The sequence below is a fragment of the Nuphar pumila genome, chromosome 5, assembly GCF_984573655.1.
Source record: "Nuphar pumila chromosome 5, dmNupPumi1.hap1.1, whole genome shotgun sequence".
Taxonomy (NCBI): domain Eukaryota; kingdom Viridiplantae; phylum Streptophyta; class Magnoliopsida; order Nymphaeales; family Nymphaeaceae; genus Nuphar; species Nuphar pumila.
In genome coordinates, this window is record NC_143253.1 from 131,441,883 (window position 1) to 131,462,526 (window position 20,644).

Genomic DNA, 20,644 nt, shown 5'->3' on the forward strand with positions numbered 1-20,644 from the left:
GATCTTATCCGTCATGTTCCACTTGTCTTGATCTAAAATCTCGGCTGCCCGATAATATATCATGTCCTCGGCTTCCTTCCATGTTTTTGTTGGTATTCATTTTTTTAATTCGTTTTATTTTTCGTCCTAACTAATTTTTTTTCATCGACGCTGTCAGACCCTTGTGTCTGACATGGTCTAAAAATGTTAGCACTACCTTTTTAATTTTATTTTGATCATATAAGATGTTCATAAAATGTATCTGGTTCTATTCTATGGATGAGCTGTTACAATGTCACACTGTTATGTGGCTACTGAGCCCATGTGAAAAAGCACCAACAAAAGCGAGAATGAATTGTATTTTATAAATACTTGGAAAACTTAGCGTGTTTAGACTTCTGTCAATCTATAGTCCATTTATGGGCACCTTGAAGGTGCCTCTTAGACGTAAGGTTCATTCATGTATTGCATCTATGCTTTGGCAATTAGTGGCTATTTCATGGTACTTTGGCGGAATGTAATCAAGTCATCTCCAAAATCATCCCTATTGTCATACCCCCCCTGTCAAGTTGTTTTGATCAAATCTGACCCGGTAGTTGTGATGTACACGGTCTATTTAGTGAAGATTGGCATTTGAAATGTGAGAATCCCACATGTGCGTAGAGTTTTGGATGATTAAAAAATCAGTGGTCATAAAAGGATTAAAATTTTATAATCTAGAAAATCCATTCTGTATAAAAAAAACACAATGCAGGCGTTGATTCCTCTCAAATCAACTATGCTGAGTATGACGTCTAGCGTTGGCTATGACTAGATCCCGTTCCACTTGTGGCTGCTTGTAGCATCGGAGGCTTCTCAAACAGTAGATCTCAGGTCAAGGATATGAGGTTCCTAGTATAAGGAGAATGAGGGAGAGATTTGTTTGACTAAGAAGACGGAGGGAAGATAATTCTCAAATATCAAATTTGGAGATTTTCTTCATATTTGAGTTTCGAGAGATTCAAACACACCCTCAAAGGCTGCCAGGTTCAGAGGAAGGTCCGAGCTTATACTCCCGACTTTGCTCACATTTTTGGTATTAAACAATAGAAAGCATAACTGAATGTGGTGTTAAGAAGAAATCCCTCAGAGGTGGCGCTCCAACAATGGTGTACCCGTAGGATGGATCTGAATTCTTTTTTCTTGTCCAACCTTAAGGATGGTATTATATGGACCTTGTCTAAAAATGATCTCTTTCTACACAGTCTTTATGCGGGGGTGGGTTACCTTTGTGAGGACCTTTTACTGAATGTGTTGTTAAGAAGAAACCCCTCGGAGGTGGCGCTCCAACAATGGTGTACCCCTAGGATGAATCTGAGTTCTTTTTTCTTGTCCAATCTTAAGGATGATATTATATGGACCTTGTCTAAGAATGATCAATTTTTTGTTCTCTCTTTCAACACAGTCCCTATGACGGGGTGGGTTACCTTTGCGAGGACCTTTTACTGTTGTATAACTCAATGAAATATTCTTCTATAAAAAAAATAAAACAAATATCTGCATTTTTTTCAAAAAACAAAAGAAAATGTGAGATATTACCAATCTATAAAAACGTAAATATCGGCCTATATATAAATTTATATTCTTCTTTTGTATAAAAATGAGTTTTCATTTTTCATGTAAATTTTTTGTCCAAAAAAGTACAAGAAAAAAAACAATTTATCACGATAATTTGGCTACCGATATTTACCCAAAAACGTTTTAGTTGCCCTAGTTCTCGAGTCCTTAGGTTTTTGAGAGAGAGAGAGAGAGAAATCGAGGAGGATGGCGTCGGTGGGATCAAGCGCAGCGGTTCCCTTCTGGAGGGCGGCGGGGATGACGTACATCACCTACTCCAACATCTGCGCATCCCTCGTCAGGGGTTGCTTGAAGGAGCCCTACCGGACGGAGTCCCTCTCCAGGGAAAAGGTCCACTTCTCCGTCTCCAAATGGCTCGACGGCAAGCCTGAGAAACCAGGTTCCAATTCGACCTCCTTTCCCTTCTCTCGTTTTCAGAAAATTTCCCCTGTTTGTTTGTTTGTTGATGACCCCATGTTTGGATTCTGCTTCTCTTCGATTTGCTTCCCCCTCCCCAATCTTGCCCTAATTTTCCTACCATTTTGGCTTGCACCCAAAGAACAAATCTTTTTCTCTTATTTGGTTTAGTGGTTGTTGCTTGCCCTACTGCAATTCTTTGTGAATGTGGATTGAAGTGCAGAGCTTTGTGAGAGATATATGTGTGTATTGGGTAAATGAATGATCCGTAGATTGTTGAGATGTAATGAGTGAGAAGTACATTACACTGTCGATCTGGCTACAATTCTAATGGTCGCATATGATTAAAATGAAGAACCCTCTACCTGCAAGTGCTATATGCTGTTGAAATACATTTAAGCACCTCCTCTAGGTTTTGGATGACCAAGAGGAAGTCATCGAGAATTTGGCGAGGAAAGATGAAAATGGCGACAACTTCGTTTCGGATTTGGCAATTTTGTCAATGGCAGTTACATATGAAAGAGAGATAGCTACAGTAAGTGATGGAGAGCCTAGTGGTAGATGATCTCGATATGTTTATAGCATTTTTGGTTCACAGGTTTGAAACCATCTCCCATGAATTATGGAAACTCATATCATATACAAGATCAAGAAAGGGCATCTTTGTGTGTGTGTGTATGTGCACATGCGAACCCAAGGGGGAGTTTGATTCGCAGGACAATCCTGCGCGGGAACACTACGGTCCCCAAGCAGGTGTTGTTCTGCATATGAATTGCATCCCGTGCATGTCCCGTACGGGACATAACACAGTCTGAGCTGTTGAGTTTAATAGGGCACAAGAGACGCAACTCACAACCCAAGGGGTGCGACTCATGCATTGAGCAGTTCTGCTGGGGGAACATCCCTCTCTTTTTCAGTGGGACCTACGTGCCCCAGCAAACAAACACGGAAGAAACTCCCCCACTTTTTTTTTTCGGGGTGGGGGAGGAGTTTCTCCTCAAAAATAGGGGAGAAAAAGTTGCGAGGTACCCCTGGGGAAGTTCCTCTGGAGGAACTTCTCCCCGGGCGTCAAACGTGCCCTAATAGTACTTTAGTTTGTCCACATGCTACTTGATGGAAAATAAATGTCACTATCTGTTGTTCAATTGTTAGGTGTAAGGCCTGATGATGGATAGGATGGCAAAATCCATTACAACCAAATGTAGCTGGACCAGAGTTGCCAGTCGGGGAGGCGAGAGCGAGAATGAGAAGTGATTCTGGGAGCGCAGGACGACTTAGAAGTGAACCAGGAATCTTTTCGGAAGATAGAAGAGAAGCGACCTAGAAAGCGAGGGGGAAGCGAAAAAAAGAAAACAAAAAAAAGTATAAAAGATAAGCGAGCTTCCCCTTAAATGGAAAGCACACTTCCCAAATTTTTTGGCGCTTCCCAGCACGTTTTGGAAGCATCAGCACGTTTTGGAAGCATCACGTTTCGCGCTTCCCCAGGTCCTATGGCGCTTCCGGTAACCCTGAGCTGGACCACCTTAACAGTGATGTGAACCACTTCATAATACTTAGTTTGATAGTGAGCGTAAACGGAGTTCTAATTTTAGCTTTCTAGGATAAGAAAGAATCACCAACAATAGCATGAAACCAATAGCATGATAACCATATCAACTGCACAAATGACTTAACTATATCAAAATGGGGAAGTAAAAGCAGGAAGGAATATCGCTGGATTTGATAGGATTTTAGGAAGTTGAAACCAAAATGTTGTATCTAGATTCATTTGGGAGCATTAAGGTACTTGTTTGAGTGAGTTAGAGTTCATGAAGGGAATTAGCCAAAAAAAAAAGGAAAAACTTTTCAACATAGTATAATTTATAAATTGTCAATAATCGCCAAATCTTGTCAAGAAGGGCAGTTGGCCCAGATGGTATACCTATCGAGGCTTGGAAATGCTTGGGAGAGAAAGGTTTAGAATGGTTGACAAATCTTTTTAACAAGATTTGGCGGACAAATAAGATGCCTAATGAGTGGAGGAAGAGTACTTTGGTGCCTCTATATAAGAATAAGGGTGATATACAAGATTGCACAAACTATCGTGGTATAAAACTCATGAGTCATACTATGAAACTTTGGGAGAGGGTGATTGAGTCTAGGTTGAGGAAGGTTGTCATGATATCGGAGAATCAATTTGGTTTTATGCCTGGAAGATCTACTATGGAAGCTATACATCTTCTTAGACAACTTATTGAGAGAAATAGAGAGAGGAGCAAAGATTTGCATATGGTTTTTATTGATTTGGAGAAGGCGTACGATAGAGTACCTACGGACGTTCTGTGGTGGACAATGATGAAGAAAGGTGTTTCTCTCAAGTACATTAGTATAATTAAAGATATGTATGAAGTAGTAACCAATGTCCGCACTTGTGGAGGGGTGACAACCAATTTTCTTATAACAGTTGGGTTACATCAAGGATCTGCTTTAAGCCCTTTCCTATTTGCTATAGTGATGGATGAGCTTACGAGATCAATTCAAGAAAATGTGCCGTGGTTTATGTTGTTTGCTGATGATATTGTTTTGATTGATGAGTCTAGAGCTGGGATTAATGCTAAGTTAGAATTATGGAGACAGATATTGGAAGCAAGAGGTTTTAAGTTGAGTAAGAGTAAGACAGAATACATGGAATGTCGATTTAGTAAGCAACAAAATAGAGATGGGAGTGTAGTGAAGCTTGGTGAGCAAGAAATACCGGTGGATGATTCTTTCAAATATTTGGGATCTATGATTTAAAAGTATGGAGAAATTGATGGAGATGTAAATCATAGGATAAAGGTTGGGTGGATGAAATGGAAGAGTGCAACTAGAGTGTTGTGCGATCGTAGAATGCCATTGCGGTTGAAGGGAAAGTTTTATAGGACGACTATTAGGCCCGCTTTACTATATGGTACGGAATGTTGGGCTGCCAAGAGACATCATATTCAAAAAATGAGTGTAGCTGAGATGCGTATGCTGAGATGGATGTGTGGAAATACAATAAAAGATAAGATTCGGAACGAGGAGATACGTAAGAAGGTAGGCGTTGCACCCATTGAAAATAAGATGAGAGAGAATCGTTTACGGTGGTTTGGACATATTCGACGAAGGCCTAATGATGCTCCAGTTAGAAGGATGGAGAAATGAGAAAATATATTAGTTAAAAGAGGTCGGGGTAGGCCTAGGAAGACATGGATGGAGGTGATAGGAAAGGATATGAATGCTTTGAACCTCACCGAGGACATGGCATTGGATAGAAATGAATGGAGGAGAAGGATTCATGTGGAAGACCCAGAATGATTTTCTTTGTTGGTTCATATCGCCGTCCCCAATTGTTTTGGGATGAAGGCGTAGTTGTTGTTGTTGTTGTCAATAATCGCAAAATCATATCTGTAGCAAATAACATCTTTTTTATTGCTTTCTAGTTGCTGTGTTACTCTGGCAATCCCTTGTCACTGATGTCTACTTATGATGGTTTTACTTAATAAAAATCAGCATCATATATACAAGCAAATTTCATATGCAATGGGTGGAAATTGTGGTTCCTAACTAGTTGGAATCATGTTTTTGTTAAAGGAACACATTATTCAACTAGGATTCACAGTTTTCTTAAACTGGGAATCACACTTTCCCACCAATTGGAATCGCGATTCCTATGAATAAATGTTACTTCCTGCCTTGACCTAGAGCTTCTGTCAACCAATGTGAACCATGGAGCCTAGGAAATATGTTTCTTTGAAGTATTGAGGTGGACAAAGGGAACAACAAATAGAAACAAGGTGGAAATTGTGAAAATAAAAAAAATATGAGAAGCAGATAAATGAATTCTGTTTATCACACTAATGCATTGAATGCAGGTGTTGTTGATTGCAATCAAATTGATAAAAGATAATATGTCAGGTAAAATATGTGGCCTCATATGGAAGTGGTGGGAATCTCTAACAGGTAGTACGCCTGGTTGAAGAGGAGTAAGAGAATCATTGGGGATTTGACTTGCTGTCCTGCTGGAGGATTCTGTAATGAAATATGCAAAAATACAAAACAAGAACCTCTAAGGGCTTACAAGATCATAAATACAAAGTGCACATGCACATACACAAGTCCAACTAAGGGACAATACAAGAGCGCAAAGACAACTACACAAGCGCTAAGTGCATTCAAGACATCAAAGAATTAAAGAGAGGAACACAAGAACATAAAACATATACATCTTATTGAGCATGAATGCTTAAGAGAAGCATTGGCATGAATTGAGACATGTAGTCCTTATATATACAAAAAGGCACAAGGTATAAAGCCATTGGGAGCCCCCATAAGAGTCATTGAGAGCTCCCAACGGTCATAAATGTGATCGTTGGAGCTCCCAATGACCATAGAGCCCCTACACAACATAAAAAGGTCAAAAATAAAGGGAAAAAAAGTACAAAACTGTCCTTAGTGAACTACATCTATTACAATAAGAGGAAAAGATGAAAATACCCCTAGAGGGTATTTACCTATTACAATGATAAATAAATATATATTTATATATATATATATATATTATATACATACATGTTAACAGATTCAAGGGTCCATTTGTGGCTGAGCATCGGTTTTCGTTGAACAGATGATCCCAAGATTGGTTGGCTGGCAGAGACTTGAATCTTTATCTTTGGTGTTTTCTTACTAGTCTTCTAGTTTTCTTTCTGTACTTGGGTCATGACCCCTCCTTGCCTTTTTAATGAAAGATTGCTTTCCATCTAAAAGGAAACAGAAAAACACTATACATTGATTTCTCTATTGTCATTAAATGCCAAGGAATGCAAACAGCTGTTCGAAGAGATGTTATATTACGCTGGATGGTAAATCTTTTATGCCATGATATTTGTTAGTTTGTAGCCGATGGTCAATACTTCTTTGGAACTTTATGTAAGTTAGATTTGTGCCTTGCATTTTCCCCTTGGTTTAGCTTCTTTGTCCGACATTATGTTTTTATATGTTGTTTTTAGCTTTGCCTTTACAGAGAGAGAGAGAGAGAGAGAGAGAGAGAGAGAGAGAGAGAGAGAGAGAGATGCGAAATGGATACATGCTAAATGGGTTTTTCTGCCCTTCCGGTGTTTTTTTCGCAGTTCCGACCCCATAAATATGTTGGGCATGGTCAATTTACGAGGAATCCACACCTGGATCATGTGTTTTTGGTGAAAAACTGATATTTGGAGCCTTGAAATTTACAAAGATTTTGGACCGTTGATTGTTCGAACCTTATAAAAACCCACCCATATGTGAGAATCGAACACTTCAAGAGCTGATCCCTATAAAATCAATTCATAGATCACATCTGTACTGTCAGAATTTAAAAATAAAATGAAAAACCCTGAAATGAAATACTCATTTAGCGCATATCATTTTGCACGCATCATTTCACATGCATCATTTCACACCTACCCATTACTCTATATATATAATGAGAAATGGAGGGAACTGAAAAGATGAATAGAATGGAACCTTATCAATGTCATACTCTGTTATAGTTAGTAGATAACTCCTCAAAAATTGTAAATCCTTACATGAAGCTGGGTATTCTATGAATACAGACCAACAGTCATGATCAATTGGCTTAGAGAAAAGAAATGAACCGTGCTTGTTGGTAAATTGAGTGGATATTTAGACGAAACCTTAAGTCCCTTTTGCCCATTGTTGACAATATGCTTTTGATTTTTTGAACTTATGATGTTTGCTTAAAATCTGAAATAAAGCTAAACATAAAAACTTTTCAAAAGCATTAAAAGGGTGGAAAATAAATGAAAAATAGGTGTCTTGTTTGTTTAGAGAATAACTCTCTCTCTCTCTCTCTCTCTCTCTCTCTCTCTCTCTCTCTCTCTCTCTCTTGTGTGCGCCCTAAACAAAGCAGCTAGCTGTCGGCTTTGTTATTTGGCACTATGGCTATGGGGCATCCAGGGATTGGAGAAGGTGCCCACCAGTACAGGACTACTGTTAAGGTTGGGTTTGTGTTAAGAGTAGTAGTACATTTTTTTTCAGGGTATTTTGCTTTAATTTAGAATTTAGCATAAATATGAATTTTAGATGCCACAAGGAAAGAATTGTAATTTGTGATATGACCTACTTGTAAAAGGAATATAGGGTTTCCCTAAGCAAAGTTCTTTTTTTTTCGGATTTATAACCCGAAGAAACCGCACTGGCACGAATTCCTGGTCGTGCTGGCTCAGCCTGTCGTACCTACGGTCGTCGTACCGGCAGTGTAAAACTCCGAGGCTAGGACCCCTGCACCCGGGGCCTATGCTACGCATTGGCTTGCGCAAAGGGGTGATGCTCGTGAGAATCGAACTTTGACTGCCGGTCTAGCAGCCAAGGCCCCGCCCATTACGCTAACCCCCCTTGGGGCTCCCTAGGCAAAGCTTAGGTGTCACTTTTGACTGGTACTTCCCTCGGCTTCATATCTTCTCTCCCAGTTCCAGAACTCCAAGGCTACGGTCTACATCCTCCTTCCCAGAAAAACAAGGTTTGTGTTTGTAGCGGTGGTAGTTTGTACTGGTGGGATGCAGTAGTAATGAATAATGATGACAGTGAAGGTGATGAAAAATGTTGTATGATGGTGGTGATGATTGATGGCAGTGGTAGTGGTCACATTGATGGTTTTGAACTTTTCATGATGATGGTGGTAGTGACTATTGAAGGGGATGATTATAGTGATGGTGATGATGGTGAAGATGGTGATGTGTATATGTCTTCCCTTCATGGGTTTTTAATAGTTCCTTTTGTTTCTGTTGAAGTTGTTTCAGTTTTGAAATCTGGCAATTAGCTGGGTGTTCTTTTGTTCTCTTTTTGAATGATACCTGTTTTGCTTGCATTAGATGTCTACCATTAATGAAAGTTTTTTTCTCGGCTTGATTTTCCCTCTGAAAAATACTGTTCGTCTTTTAATTTTTGCAGTTGTTCGTGGGGATTCAGCTGCTGATTAACATGATGTGGCTTTGAGATAAAGCTGTTGATGGAGAATCTTTCCATGAAACTTGGATAAGTTGTCAGTTTGTAGTGGATGGTGTTCATTGCCTCTTGAAATAAAAGATTGTGAAGCTTTTGTTGACATTTCATTTGGGGTTCACCTGCTTGGGTTAAAGAACCACCTTTCTTATTACACTTGTATTGAATTTCTCATCCTCGAAGGCAAAGAAACCTTTTGCATCCTTTGTGTCTGCTTAATTTTTTTTTAAAGGGAAGCTAGGGTTTGGCCGACCCCCACCAGGTATTATTCAACTTACCACTGGGGTTTGAACCTGAAACGTCCCACCACAAGGAGACGTGCACTGATAGCTCCTATTCAACGTCTGCTTGATTAACTTATGCTAAAAAGAGCTACACGGTCGTGCTTATGATAGTTGGTATTTCTGTTTTAGTCATTGTTTTCCTTTTTAAAGATTTCTTTTTCACCATTGCAAGTATTCTCTAAAGAGAGACTTTCAGGCCTTTCATGCTGCCCTGAAAATCATTATTTTAGAAAATTTCTATGGTTAATCTCTCCTCCTAACTCCTAAGATGAACTTCTTTTGGTGCTGCAATTTCCGAAAAGGCAGCTTAAGATTTTCCACAGTTGTTTTCTTTCTCCTCTTCACTCTTGTGAGCTGGTTTATTGATTTTGGACTCTTCATTGGATATTTTGTGACTTTGCTAAATATGAATTGTCAATTTGAAGCTTGATTGTAGCCTATAGGGGCTCTGCCTTGTGAATGTTACCAAGTTGATGGGTCATCACAAGTTTGAAACCCACGGGTGACGTCCCTTGCTGCAAGGTCGAAGCTGAACGAACTCCCTGGTGGGCAGCGGACCTCAGGTGTTTTACCAACTTGAGGCCAGCCAATGTGCAGTCGGTGATGGGTTTTTTCACCTTGTATTTACTAAAAAAAACTTGAATCTTGTTTGTAATAATTTTAGTTAATGTTTGGCGAATTGGGATGAGACCTAGGTTTCTAGGCAAACGGTTTAGGTTCAAATCCCATGGGTGGCACCCCCTGGGTGAGCCTAAGCTTGGTGAATCCCTGAGGACAAGGGATAAGCCAACAGAATTTTATGCTGCCAGGACAGCGACTGTAAATATGATAGGTAGAGCCAGTGTAACTAGGTCTCTAATCTGTGTAACAAATTGAAAAATAGTTTTTGTTAATTTTTGTTCTCTTAAGTGCCCTGTGGATGTTAGGTGATCCTCCATCTTTGTAAAGTTAAGGAACATATCATGATACTTAGTTGTGCCAGTGGTTCTAATCATGTATACCGCAGGATGGAGGTTTACTTTTATGTTGTGCCCAAGTCAACAACTTAGCAACCTAAGCATTCATTTGATCAAAGCAAGTTAGAACTTATGACAGGCATCTTTGCAACACACTGTGGTTCTTGGATCTTTTCAACTTCCTTGGATTTCAGTGAGATCACTCGGATCTCGGGGATTACCGTATCCAAGAATGTTTATCTTGTTGAAGATAGTATGGCCCCTAATACCAACAGGGGCTCCGTGTAGTTGGTAGGAGTTGTCAGTGCACGTCTCTTTGTGATGGGACATTGCAGGTTCAAAACTCATTGGTACGTTGAATAATAACTGGTGTGGGTCTGCCTAACCAGCTTGCCTTTAAAAAAAATATAGCCGCTCATATGTAATAAAGACATTTATCTAAATTTATTGAATAACAGCTACGAAACAAAGCATCACACAACATATATAACCAGTATTTACGCAAAGGAAAAATTACATTTGAATTCCCCATTTGCGTGATATCTCAGAAAAGTACCATGTTCTTTTTTTGTTTGAAAGACAAGCTGGGGTTAGGCAGACCCCCACCAGTTACTATTCAACGTACCACGGGTTTTGAAGCTGCAACCTCCTTACCACAGGGAGACGTGCACTGTTTTTGAAAAGACATTATGACCTAACTTCTCACTGAATCTGTCAAACGGAGGCCTCACATGGGGCAACTTAAGTTTGCAGTGAGTTGTAAATGATACAATTACTAAACTGCTTTTATTGCATAATAAAATAGGCAAAACACACCTTTTCAAATAAAAAGTATACTTGTCTTAACCATGAAATTAAGTTCATGTCTCTATTTGACAGTTTCACTAAAAAATATGGCTCTAAATATTCCTTCTAAAAAGCATAGGATTCTTTTGGAACTATCAGGGAAAAAGTGGATTTCTACACGAAAATCCCCCTAACACAAAATTTGCCAAATCAGACCACTTTCTCTGACTGCATCAAGAACATGTAATCACCAATCAATAATAACATTCAAATCAAAATGGCACCACCACTCCACAACGCACAAATCTCTCTCTCTCTGGTGTACACTTGCATGTGTAACTAAACTTGTAGTTCACACATACAACAGTTAAAGAATATTGCAATGCTTTGAATTATATAGAATTTATGAAGCCGTTCATTACACATGCACAATTAAAGAACATTACAAAGCGTTGAATTATATAGAATTTATGAAGCCTTTCTAACACCATTAACAGATATGTCCAAAACTAAACATTGCAAGACTTTGAATTATAAAAAAATTAAGAAGCTTTTCTAATACCATTAACAGATATGTCAAAAACTTAAGTACATTGCAAGGCTTTGAATTATAAAAAATTATGAAGCCTTTCTAACACCATTAACAGAGATGGCAAATAATGGCAAGAGTGACATCCTCTCTCTCTCTCTCTCTCTCTCTCTCTCTCTATATATATATATATATATATATATATATATATATATATATATATATATATATATATATATATATATATATAAGCTTTTCCGTATCAATGAGTTGAAACAAACAATATCTTATTCCATGTGTTTGTTTAAGTGGATTTAGCCTTTTAGGTATGATCATGGCCTACTTGGTGGGGACCAACTTTTGAATCACCACAGTCGATTGCATGTATATGTTTTTTGGTAATTAAAAAATCAACAGCTGCAAATGCACTAAATTTGTATAATTTGATAGAAGTTTTTTTGTGTGTGTGTGAAAAGCATGATCGAAGTATCGCTCTCTGACAAATTGATTTTGCTGAACACATCTGTAGGATCAAATTGAGTGAAACAACTAGCATGTATGAGTTTCAACTCATATATATATATATATATATATATATATATATATATATATATATATATATATATATATATATATATATATATAGAGAGAGAGAGAGAGAGAGAGAGAGAGAGAGAAACAACTCTGTCGGTTTATAACTGTTTAGTTATACACTGCCGGTCCCAAGCCCGGATAAAGGAGGAGGGTTGCGGTAGGCCAATGACAGTCAGCATAAAAACTTAGTCACACCCTATGAATATGAATAAATATGAGAATTTCGTTGGGGCGTTCCCTACTGAGCGACGCGATGTACTCTATAGGCCCGGAGGCAGTGATAAATGGGCAAGGGTTGCTAGGTTGTTGCCCAGAAGCGATGCATCACATTGGCGCCCGCGTGTGGTGTCAAATAGGCAAGGATTCCCTCACTTTGTTCGACGGGTGAGGGTAAAGAAGATAGTTCAAAACCATAAAATTAGGTTAGCCACTTGGAACATAGGGTCTTTAACTGATAAGTTGGTAGAGTTAGTAGATGTTATGTGTAGGAGAAAGATGAATATTTTATGTCTACAAGAGACCAAATGGGTAGGTGAGAAAGCAAAAGTTATAGAACCTTGAGGATATAAGATTTGGTATACAGGAATAAATAGGAATAGGAATGGAGTATGAATTGATATTAGTTGTGAGTTTATAGATAATGTAGTTGAGGTCCGTACGAAGGGTGATAGGATTTTACTTATTAAATTAGTATTAGGTACAAATATTATTAATATTATTAGTGTTTATGCACCTCAAGTAGGTTTAGATGATTCCATTAAGCATCAATTTTAGAAAGATTTAGATGTAGTAGTACAAGAGATATCTTATGGAGAAAATCTTTTCATCGGCGGTGACCTTAATGGACATGTAAGCATTAGTAAGGATGAATTTGAGAGTATCCATAGAGGCTATGGTATAGGAGAAAGAAACGAAAGTGGAGAAAGGATTTTAGATTTTGATTTGTCCTATGATATGATCTTAGCAAACACTTGGTTTAGGAAGAGGGAGTCTCACCTAGTAACATTTAAAAGTGGGGTTAATACGAGCCAGATAGATTTTTTTCCTACTTAGAAAGAGAGATATGGGTTGTTGCATCGACTGTAAGGTTATACCGGGAGAAAGTGTAGCTACACAACATAGAGTCTTAATTTTAAATCTTAGAATTAGAAAATGCCGCAAAAGGGATAGACATAGGATATATCCTAAAATTAAGTAGTGGGCACTTAAAGGAACTAAACAATGAATGTTTATAGAGTAGGTAGTTAAGGAAGCTGATTGGTGTCTCGATGAGGATTCAGAATCAATGTGTAATAAGATAGTGGGTGACATGAGAAAGATAGTTAAGGAGGTATTTGGTGAGTCTAAAGGCGGTGCACTGCTAGGTAAGGATACATCATGGTGGAACGAGGATGTCAAATTAGCTATTAAGGTTAAAAGAGAGTATTATAAAAATCTAAGTAAGAGTCATGATAATGAGAATTTGGAGAAGTATATGATAGCAAAGAAGGAAGCTAAAAAAGTAGTTCGAAACGTGAGAGACAAGGTATATAAGGAGGTTTATGACAAGTTGGATACCAAAGAGGGCGAGAAGGATATTTATAGGTTTGCAAAGATGAGAGAGAAGAAATCGAGGGATCTGAGTATGGTTAGATGTATCAAACATGAAACGCAAAGGGTTTTAGTCAAAGATGAGGAGATTAAGGAGAGATGGAAGAATTATTTTGATAAGCTATTTAATGGAAGTCATGCTCAGGATCTTGGAGACTTGTCCATTCATTTTCATGAGATGAATCATGACTTCATGCGAAAGATTCAAAAGAAAAAAAATTTCAGAGACTTTGAAGAAAATGAAATCAAGAAGGGCAGTTGGCCCAGATGGTATACCTATCGAGGCTTGAAAATGCTTGGGTGAGAAAGGTTTGGAATGGTTGACAAATCTTTTTAACAAGATTTGGCAGACAAATAAGATGTCTAATGAGTGGATGAAGAGTACTTTGGTGCCTCTATATAAGAATAAGGGTGATATACAAGTTTGCACAAACTATCGTGGTATAAAACTCATGAGTCATACTATGAAACTTTGGGAGAGAGTGATTGAGTATAGGTTGAGGAAGATTATCATGATATCGGAGAATTAATTTGGTTTTATGCCTGAAAGATCAACTATGGAAGCTATACATCTTCTTAGACAACTTATTGAGAGATATAAAGAGAGGAACAAATATCTGCATATAGTTTTTATTTATTTGGAGAAGGCACACGATAGAGTACCTTGGGATGTTCTCTGGTGGACAATGCTGAAGAAAGGTGTTTCGCTCAAGTACATTAGTATAATTAAAGATATGTATGAATGAGTAGTAACCAATGTTCGCACTTGTGGAGGGGTGACAATCAATTTTCCTATAACGTTTGGGTTACATCAAGGATTTGCATTAAGCCCTTTCCTATTTGCTATAGTGATGGATGAGCTTACGAGATCAATTCAAGAAAATGTGCCGTGGTATATGTTGTTTGCTGATGATATTGTTTTGATTGATGAGACTAGAACTGAGGTTAATGCTAAGTTAAAATTATGGAGACAGATATTAGAAGCAAAATGTTTTAAGTTGAGTAAGAGTAAGACATAATATATGGAATGTTGGTTTAGTAAGCAATGAAGTAGTGATGAGAGTGTAGTGAAGCTTGGTGAGCAAGAAATATCAGTGGATGACTGTTTCAAATATTTGGGATCTATCATTTAAAAGTATAGAGAAATTGATGGTGATGTAAATCATAGCATAAAAGTTGGGTGGATGAAATGGAAAAGTGCAAATGGAGTGTTGTGCTATCATAGAATGCTATTGCGGTTGAAGAAAAAGTTTTATAGGACGACTATTAGGCCCACTTTATTATATGGTATGGAATGTTAGGTTGCCAAGAGACATCATATTCAAAAAATGAGTATAGTTGATATGCATATGCTTGGATGGATGTGTGAAAATACAATAAAAGATAAGATTTAGAATGAGAAGATACGTAAGAAGGTGAGCGTTGCACCCATTGAAAATAAGATGTATGGTGGTTTGGACATATTCGGCGAAGGCCTAATAATGCTCCAGTTATATGGATGGAGAAATGGAAAAATATATTTGTTAAAAGAGGTCCGGGTAAGCCTAGAAAAACTTGAATGGAGATGATTGGAAAGGATGTGAATGCTTTGAACTCAAAAAGACATGACATTGGATAGAAATGACTGGAGGAGAAAGATTAGAGTATATATATAGACAGAGAGAGAGAGAGCGCGCGCGCGAGAATGAGATATTTTATGTTTTATTACTAAGAAAGAAAAAACAAAAACGAAATAAGAGAATCCTTAAACATAGCAAAGTAGCGCAAAAGCGGCACGAAGCCTTTCAGGGCAACATAAACGTAAAACATAAAAGAGGGGGTAGGGAGGCGGAACTTCACTCCATCAAAGTCGATCGAGATCGAGAGAGAGAGAGAGGAGGAGGATGACCGAGGGGAAGGGAGGGAGGAGAGTGCCACTGTTTGGATAGAGAGAAAGAAGAGAAGGGAACGGGAATTCCGGTATCCATGAAGGAAAGAGGGGCGAAACGGGGCCATCCCCCTCTTCTTCTCCTCCTCATTGCCGCCGCCGTGTAGATGCTCAGCTCCTTCGATCTGCCCACGCTCCTCAAGCTCCTCTTCACCGCCTTCCTGGTTGGCGTTGCCGCCGTCCGCATCGTCAAGGACACGGCCTCGAGGCATCTGATCGTCGGAAGATTCGAGGACACCGCGGATTCGAACGCCGGCCGTCCGGACGCGGCTCTACGCGTGATGGCGGCAATTGAAGCCGCTGCGGCCGACGACGCTTGCTTCGTCTGCCGGAGACTGACCACCAAGAAGTGCTCGCGGTGCAAGGCCGTTCGGTATTGGTAAGGGCGTCCCAATTCCCTTCTTCGGAATCTTAGGGTTTCTCCGTTTGGGTTTTCTTCCCTCCTTTTATATTTCCTTTTATGATTTTAGGTTGAATTAGAATCGAGTTTTGGTGCTAAGTGCGGTTTCGTTTTTTGTGATTTCGAGTTGTTTTTGGTATTAAGGCCACGGAATTCTTCATGCATTGACGGCAACGTCTCTTTTTTTCTCCGTTGTATCGTGTTCGTTTTACTGTGTGACCCATTGATTCAGAGATTTATTTGGTTTTGTTCTGCCTCCCCTTGTTGGTTAGGAAGTGTATGATGTATTGTTTATTATTATATATATTTTTGGATACATGGAATTGCTTGTGCGGGGTTCGAATTTATATCCATCAGTGGCCGCTCGAAGTTTGGATTGAAATCCAAAAGACCATTGTTTCGAATTTGATTGTAAGTCTCTTTGCTAAGGATCTTGTTTAGGATAAACAATCTTTAGACTGAGTGTGAAAGAGAGTAGGCTGTGGCCTTTGTGGTTCGGATCTTACCTACACCAAGGTGCTGTGTGTGTGTGCGCGCGCGCTCGCACTTGTGTTTGTGTGTGAAATTTCTTGGAGAATATAATGCTAATAATTTTTAGGAAAATGTGGTAATTTTAATGATGGAGACTAATAGAAGGTGTGCCCATGCATTCATGCATGGGCATGTGTGTCTGTGCATGTGAGCATGCATCATGCGTTATGTGTGTATGCATGTGCGTGGCGCCGTAGCATGCACACACATGCGCAACACTTGCTATATATATATATATACTTCTATAGAGATACATATACATATATACTGTGTATACATCTCTCTCTCTCTCTCTCTCTCTATATATATATATATATATATATATATATATATATATATATATATATATATATATATATATATATTCCTTTTTCTCTTTATTACCGAAAAGGGTATTTCTGTAATTTCTCATTTTACGCATATTCTATTTTGGAATATGATTGTAAAATTTTTTATTCTTTTTACTTTTTCTTTTCTTTTCTCTTTTTCTTTTTTTCTTTTCGTGATGTGTGCCACCTAGGAAGGCTTTCCAAAGAGTCGTTGGGGAGCCCCCAACGATCACAAATGTGACCGTTGGGGGCTCCCAACGACTCCTTTGGGAGCCCCCTAGGTGGCTCCTCTTTTGGTGTATATAAATAGGGGACTTCCCCTTGTATTTTCTTGAAGCATGTGAGCTCAAGCTTTTCCTATTTTCTAATATATTGTGGCATTTCATGCCTTTGTGCATGTTCGTATTGTTTTATGCCTTTGTGCATATTAGTTCAAGTGTTCGTTGAGTGCCTTTGTGCACATCTCTTTCGCTTTTTGGGTGCCTAAAAAAACGTGCCTTTGGCTTCTTGAAGATTGGTGTTGGGGCTTCTCTTCCTTCAATATTTTAGAAGGGCTTTTCGACAAGTAAGAGTTAAAAATCTTATTGCGGTACGTATTTATTCTTCCTTCTTTCCTCTCTAATGGGTGAAAAGGAGTCTCATTTCTCTCTTGGATTTAAACTCAATGGCTCCAACTATCACGTTGGGCCGAAAACATGGAGGCTCACATAAAAGGGAAAGGTCTTGGGGGTTATGTGCAAGGCACAATCCCAGAACCGGAACAAAAAATCACCTTGATGGAGAAAGGTGAAATTAAGATCCTTGAAAGAGAGGAAAGAGCCAAAGCTCTTGAAGATTATTCTAAGAAGCATGATGAATGGGAAATGAAGAATTTCAAAATATTGTCTTGGATTTTTTCTTCCGTTGAGACCAAAATCAACGCGAATATTATCAAATTCAGAAAGGTTTCTCAAGCATGTGAGCATCTTGAGAAAATGTATACCTCAAGGGACTTGTCTCATAAATATTACCTTCAAAAGAAGTCTCTAACTCTTCTTCAAGGCGAAATGACTATTAGGGAATATTTCGCCGAACTTTCTTCCATTTGGGATGGGCTTGTTATGCTTGAACCAAAATGGAGTAGAGAGACGATTGAACTTCGCCACAAACAATTGGAAGAAGATCGATTCTTCAAATTTTTAATGGGCTAAGGCCCGAATTTGAGCAAATATGGTATTCTCTTTTGTCTTTTTTCACTCCCCCCTCTCTTGAGGATGTTCTTAGCAAATTAAGTGGGGAAGAAACCCGTATGTGTATATGTAAGCAAGGGTCAAATGTTCTTGCGGTTCCATCCACTTTCGAAGAAAATGATGGGGTCAATGCGGTGTCTAGGCCCAGAAACAATTTAAGAGCTTACTCAAACATCTGAATGAACAATTTCGAAAGGTTTAGAAGTGAACATAGATCTTTGTTCAAAAGGCATATTTCTCATTTTTCCCAGAATACAGTCATTACAGGAGAATGTATCTTTAAAAAAAAAAACAGCAAAATGTAGATAAGATAACTTGGTGAATTGGGATGACCAAGTCTTTTGTGCAAAACATTTATATCTTTATTTTGGACAACATTCCAAAAAGATTTTTTAGGAACTTGTAGAGAGTCCATATAATATAAGTCTCCCTTTTTAGAGCCTTCCCCAATCAATCTCCCAGACCGACGATCCTGTATTAAACATTTATTAGAGACAAATTTAATATCACATCCATGGTTCGAGAGTTCAAATTTAACTTTGGTATAAATCTAATTTTGGGAATGAAAAAGTTTTGAGTTTCAAAATTACCAACACCTTTGATTTCAAGAGAAGTCCCATTTGCAGTAGAGACAAAAGATGGAGAAATATTTTTTGAATATTCGAAAAGGGAATACATGTTTGGGAACATATGAAAGGACGCACCCGAGTCCAAAAGCCAAGAAGTTTTACCTGGAGGAGATAAAGAAGATATGGCGGCTCCCGAGATAGCTCCCTTGAGAAGGGGTTGAAGTGCCTCCACAATTTGATTTAGTGAAAGGGATCCACTTGAAGAAGTCTCCTCCTTTTGTAGCTGAGAGATGGTGGCCATGGCCAACAACTTCTTCCACTTGGGACAAACGGGTTTGACATGCCCCAATTTTTTACAAAAATGATAAACAAATTTGCTATAATCCTTTTTTTTACCTTGTCCACCTCCTTGATTTTGATTCTTAAGACTCTTGCATCTGTCTACCTTATCAATCGTTTACCATTTAAAAATTTGGGTAAAATCTCTCCTTTTGAAACACTATATATATAAAAGGGAACCTGATTATAACAGATTGCGAATTTTTGATTGCAAATGCTTTGTTCTTGCAGATAAAAATGACAAACTTTCACCTAAATCTATTCCCTGTGTTTTTCTTGGATATTCTAAGACTCAAAAAGGATTTCGCTGTTACAACTTTAAAAATGATAAGTTATATGTTTCAAGAAATGTGACGTTTTTTGGAAAATGAGAGTGGTTTTAAAAAAAATGATTCTCACCACGAAAATATTGACTATTCTTTCTTATTTGATCTATTATTTAGTAATGATGACATGTCCAGTGATGATGAAATATCATCAAACCATGATAGTGATAATGAAGTAGTGTAACGACTCTAACTCATACCCTTTAAAAAGTGCGATTTTTTTTTAAACCATTGCAGAAACATTCTTAGAGACCCGGGGCCTTTACAGTTTCACTCCCCATTGGATAACCAACCAACCACAAGGGATCTTACATTTATCATCCACACCATAACAAACCAAAGTTCTATTAATTAAGTAAGAAATAGTAGTTTTGAGACAATTGCATAAAAAGAATCAGAGTGCAATAACAAATAAATGAAAAGAAAACAAGAGAAAAGTAAAGCCATGGTATCCATTTGTGAAGCTGTCTAGCAACTGTGTAGCACTCGTAACTCTCCAAGAAACGAGTCATTTCACTGATCCCTTGCAGCTGCGAAAAACCACAAAAGTAGAGGTGTTAGAACCGAAATCCTGAGTACAAGTACCTTTAATGAAACAAATGAGTATAAAGAACACATATAGGAATTCATGCAATAACTTAAAGATATGTAATTATAATAAATTCATAATTCAATTAACCATTCATGCAATAGAAAACAATTGTTAAGCATGATAGAACATTTAATAGATAACAAAGATCACAAATTTAGCAATACAATCATTTAACATGCATTAGGGAACAACATTATGCATTCATCAATATTTAACAGTTAAGAGAACATGTAAAGATGCATGATCTAATGCATAGCAGGAATATGCATGGCTTCAGTGCAATGCATGATTAAATTATTACTTCTTATTAGAATTTTCTTTTCATATGCATATCCCTATTAAATGCACACAATTTAAGTTCCTCTTTTTAATTACCGTTGTCCGCGGATACACAAAACCGGTAAAATTCCCGAGGTCAAGTAGGGTTATCAGCGTAACTTAGCACACAAGTTGTATTTTATTATTGAGTTCCAAATTTAGCCCTCAACCAAAACAACTTTCGGAACATTAGACTACGCATCTAATGTCGGGGACACTAGGGACCACCCATTAACAAGTACCATTTTTCTTTGTATACCAAAACAACAGTTGTGTCTTCACACCACTCCAAGGCAAAGTAACAGATTCTCTCTAAAATCGTGGCCAGGAGAAGAACCTCAATATCGGGTT

The 20,644-nt window shown here is 38.2% G+C and overlaps 2 protein-coding genes across 2 annotated transcripts in view; both read left to right on the forward strand.

The window, feature by feature from the left end:
- The first annotated feature begins 1,742 nt into the window (after positions 1-1,742).
- LOC149838761 (ATP synthase epsilon chain) lies at positions 1,743-9,196 on the forward strand. Its single transcript, XM_090006796.1, has 2 exons — positions 1,743-1,975; positions 8,944-9,196. The coding sequence occupies exons 1-2, from the start codon at positions 1,783-1,785 to the stop codon at positions 8,970-8,972; spliced, it is 222 nt and encodes a 73-aa protein (XP_089862922.1). The 5' UTR covers positions 1,743-1,782; the 3' UTR covers positions 8,973-9,196.
- Positions 9,197-15,555: 6,359 nt separating this feature from the next.
- LOC149838762 (ubiquitin carboxyl-terminal hydrolase 18-like) overlaps positions 15,556-20,644 on the forward strand; it is a 39,263-nt gene continuing 34,174 nt past the window's right edge. The window contains exon 1 of the mRNA XM_090006798.1: positions 15,556-16,039. Coding sequence (XP_089862924.1) covers positions 15,768-16,039 — 272 coding nt within the window. The 5' untranslated portion in view covers positions 15,556-15,767. The remainder of the gene's footprint in view (positions 16,040-20,644) is intronic.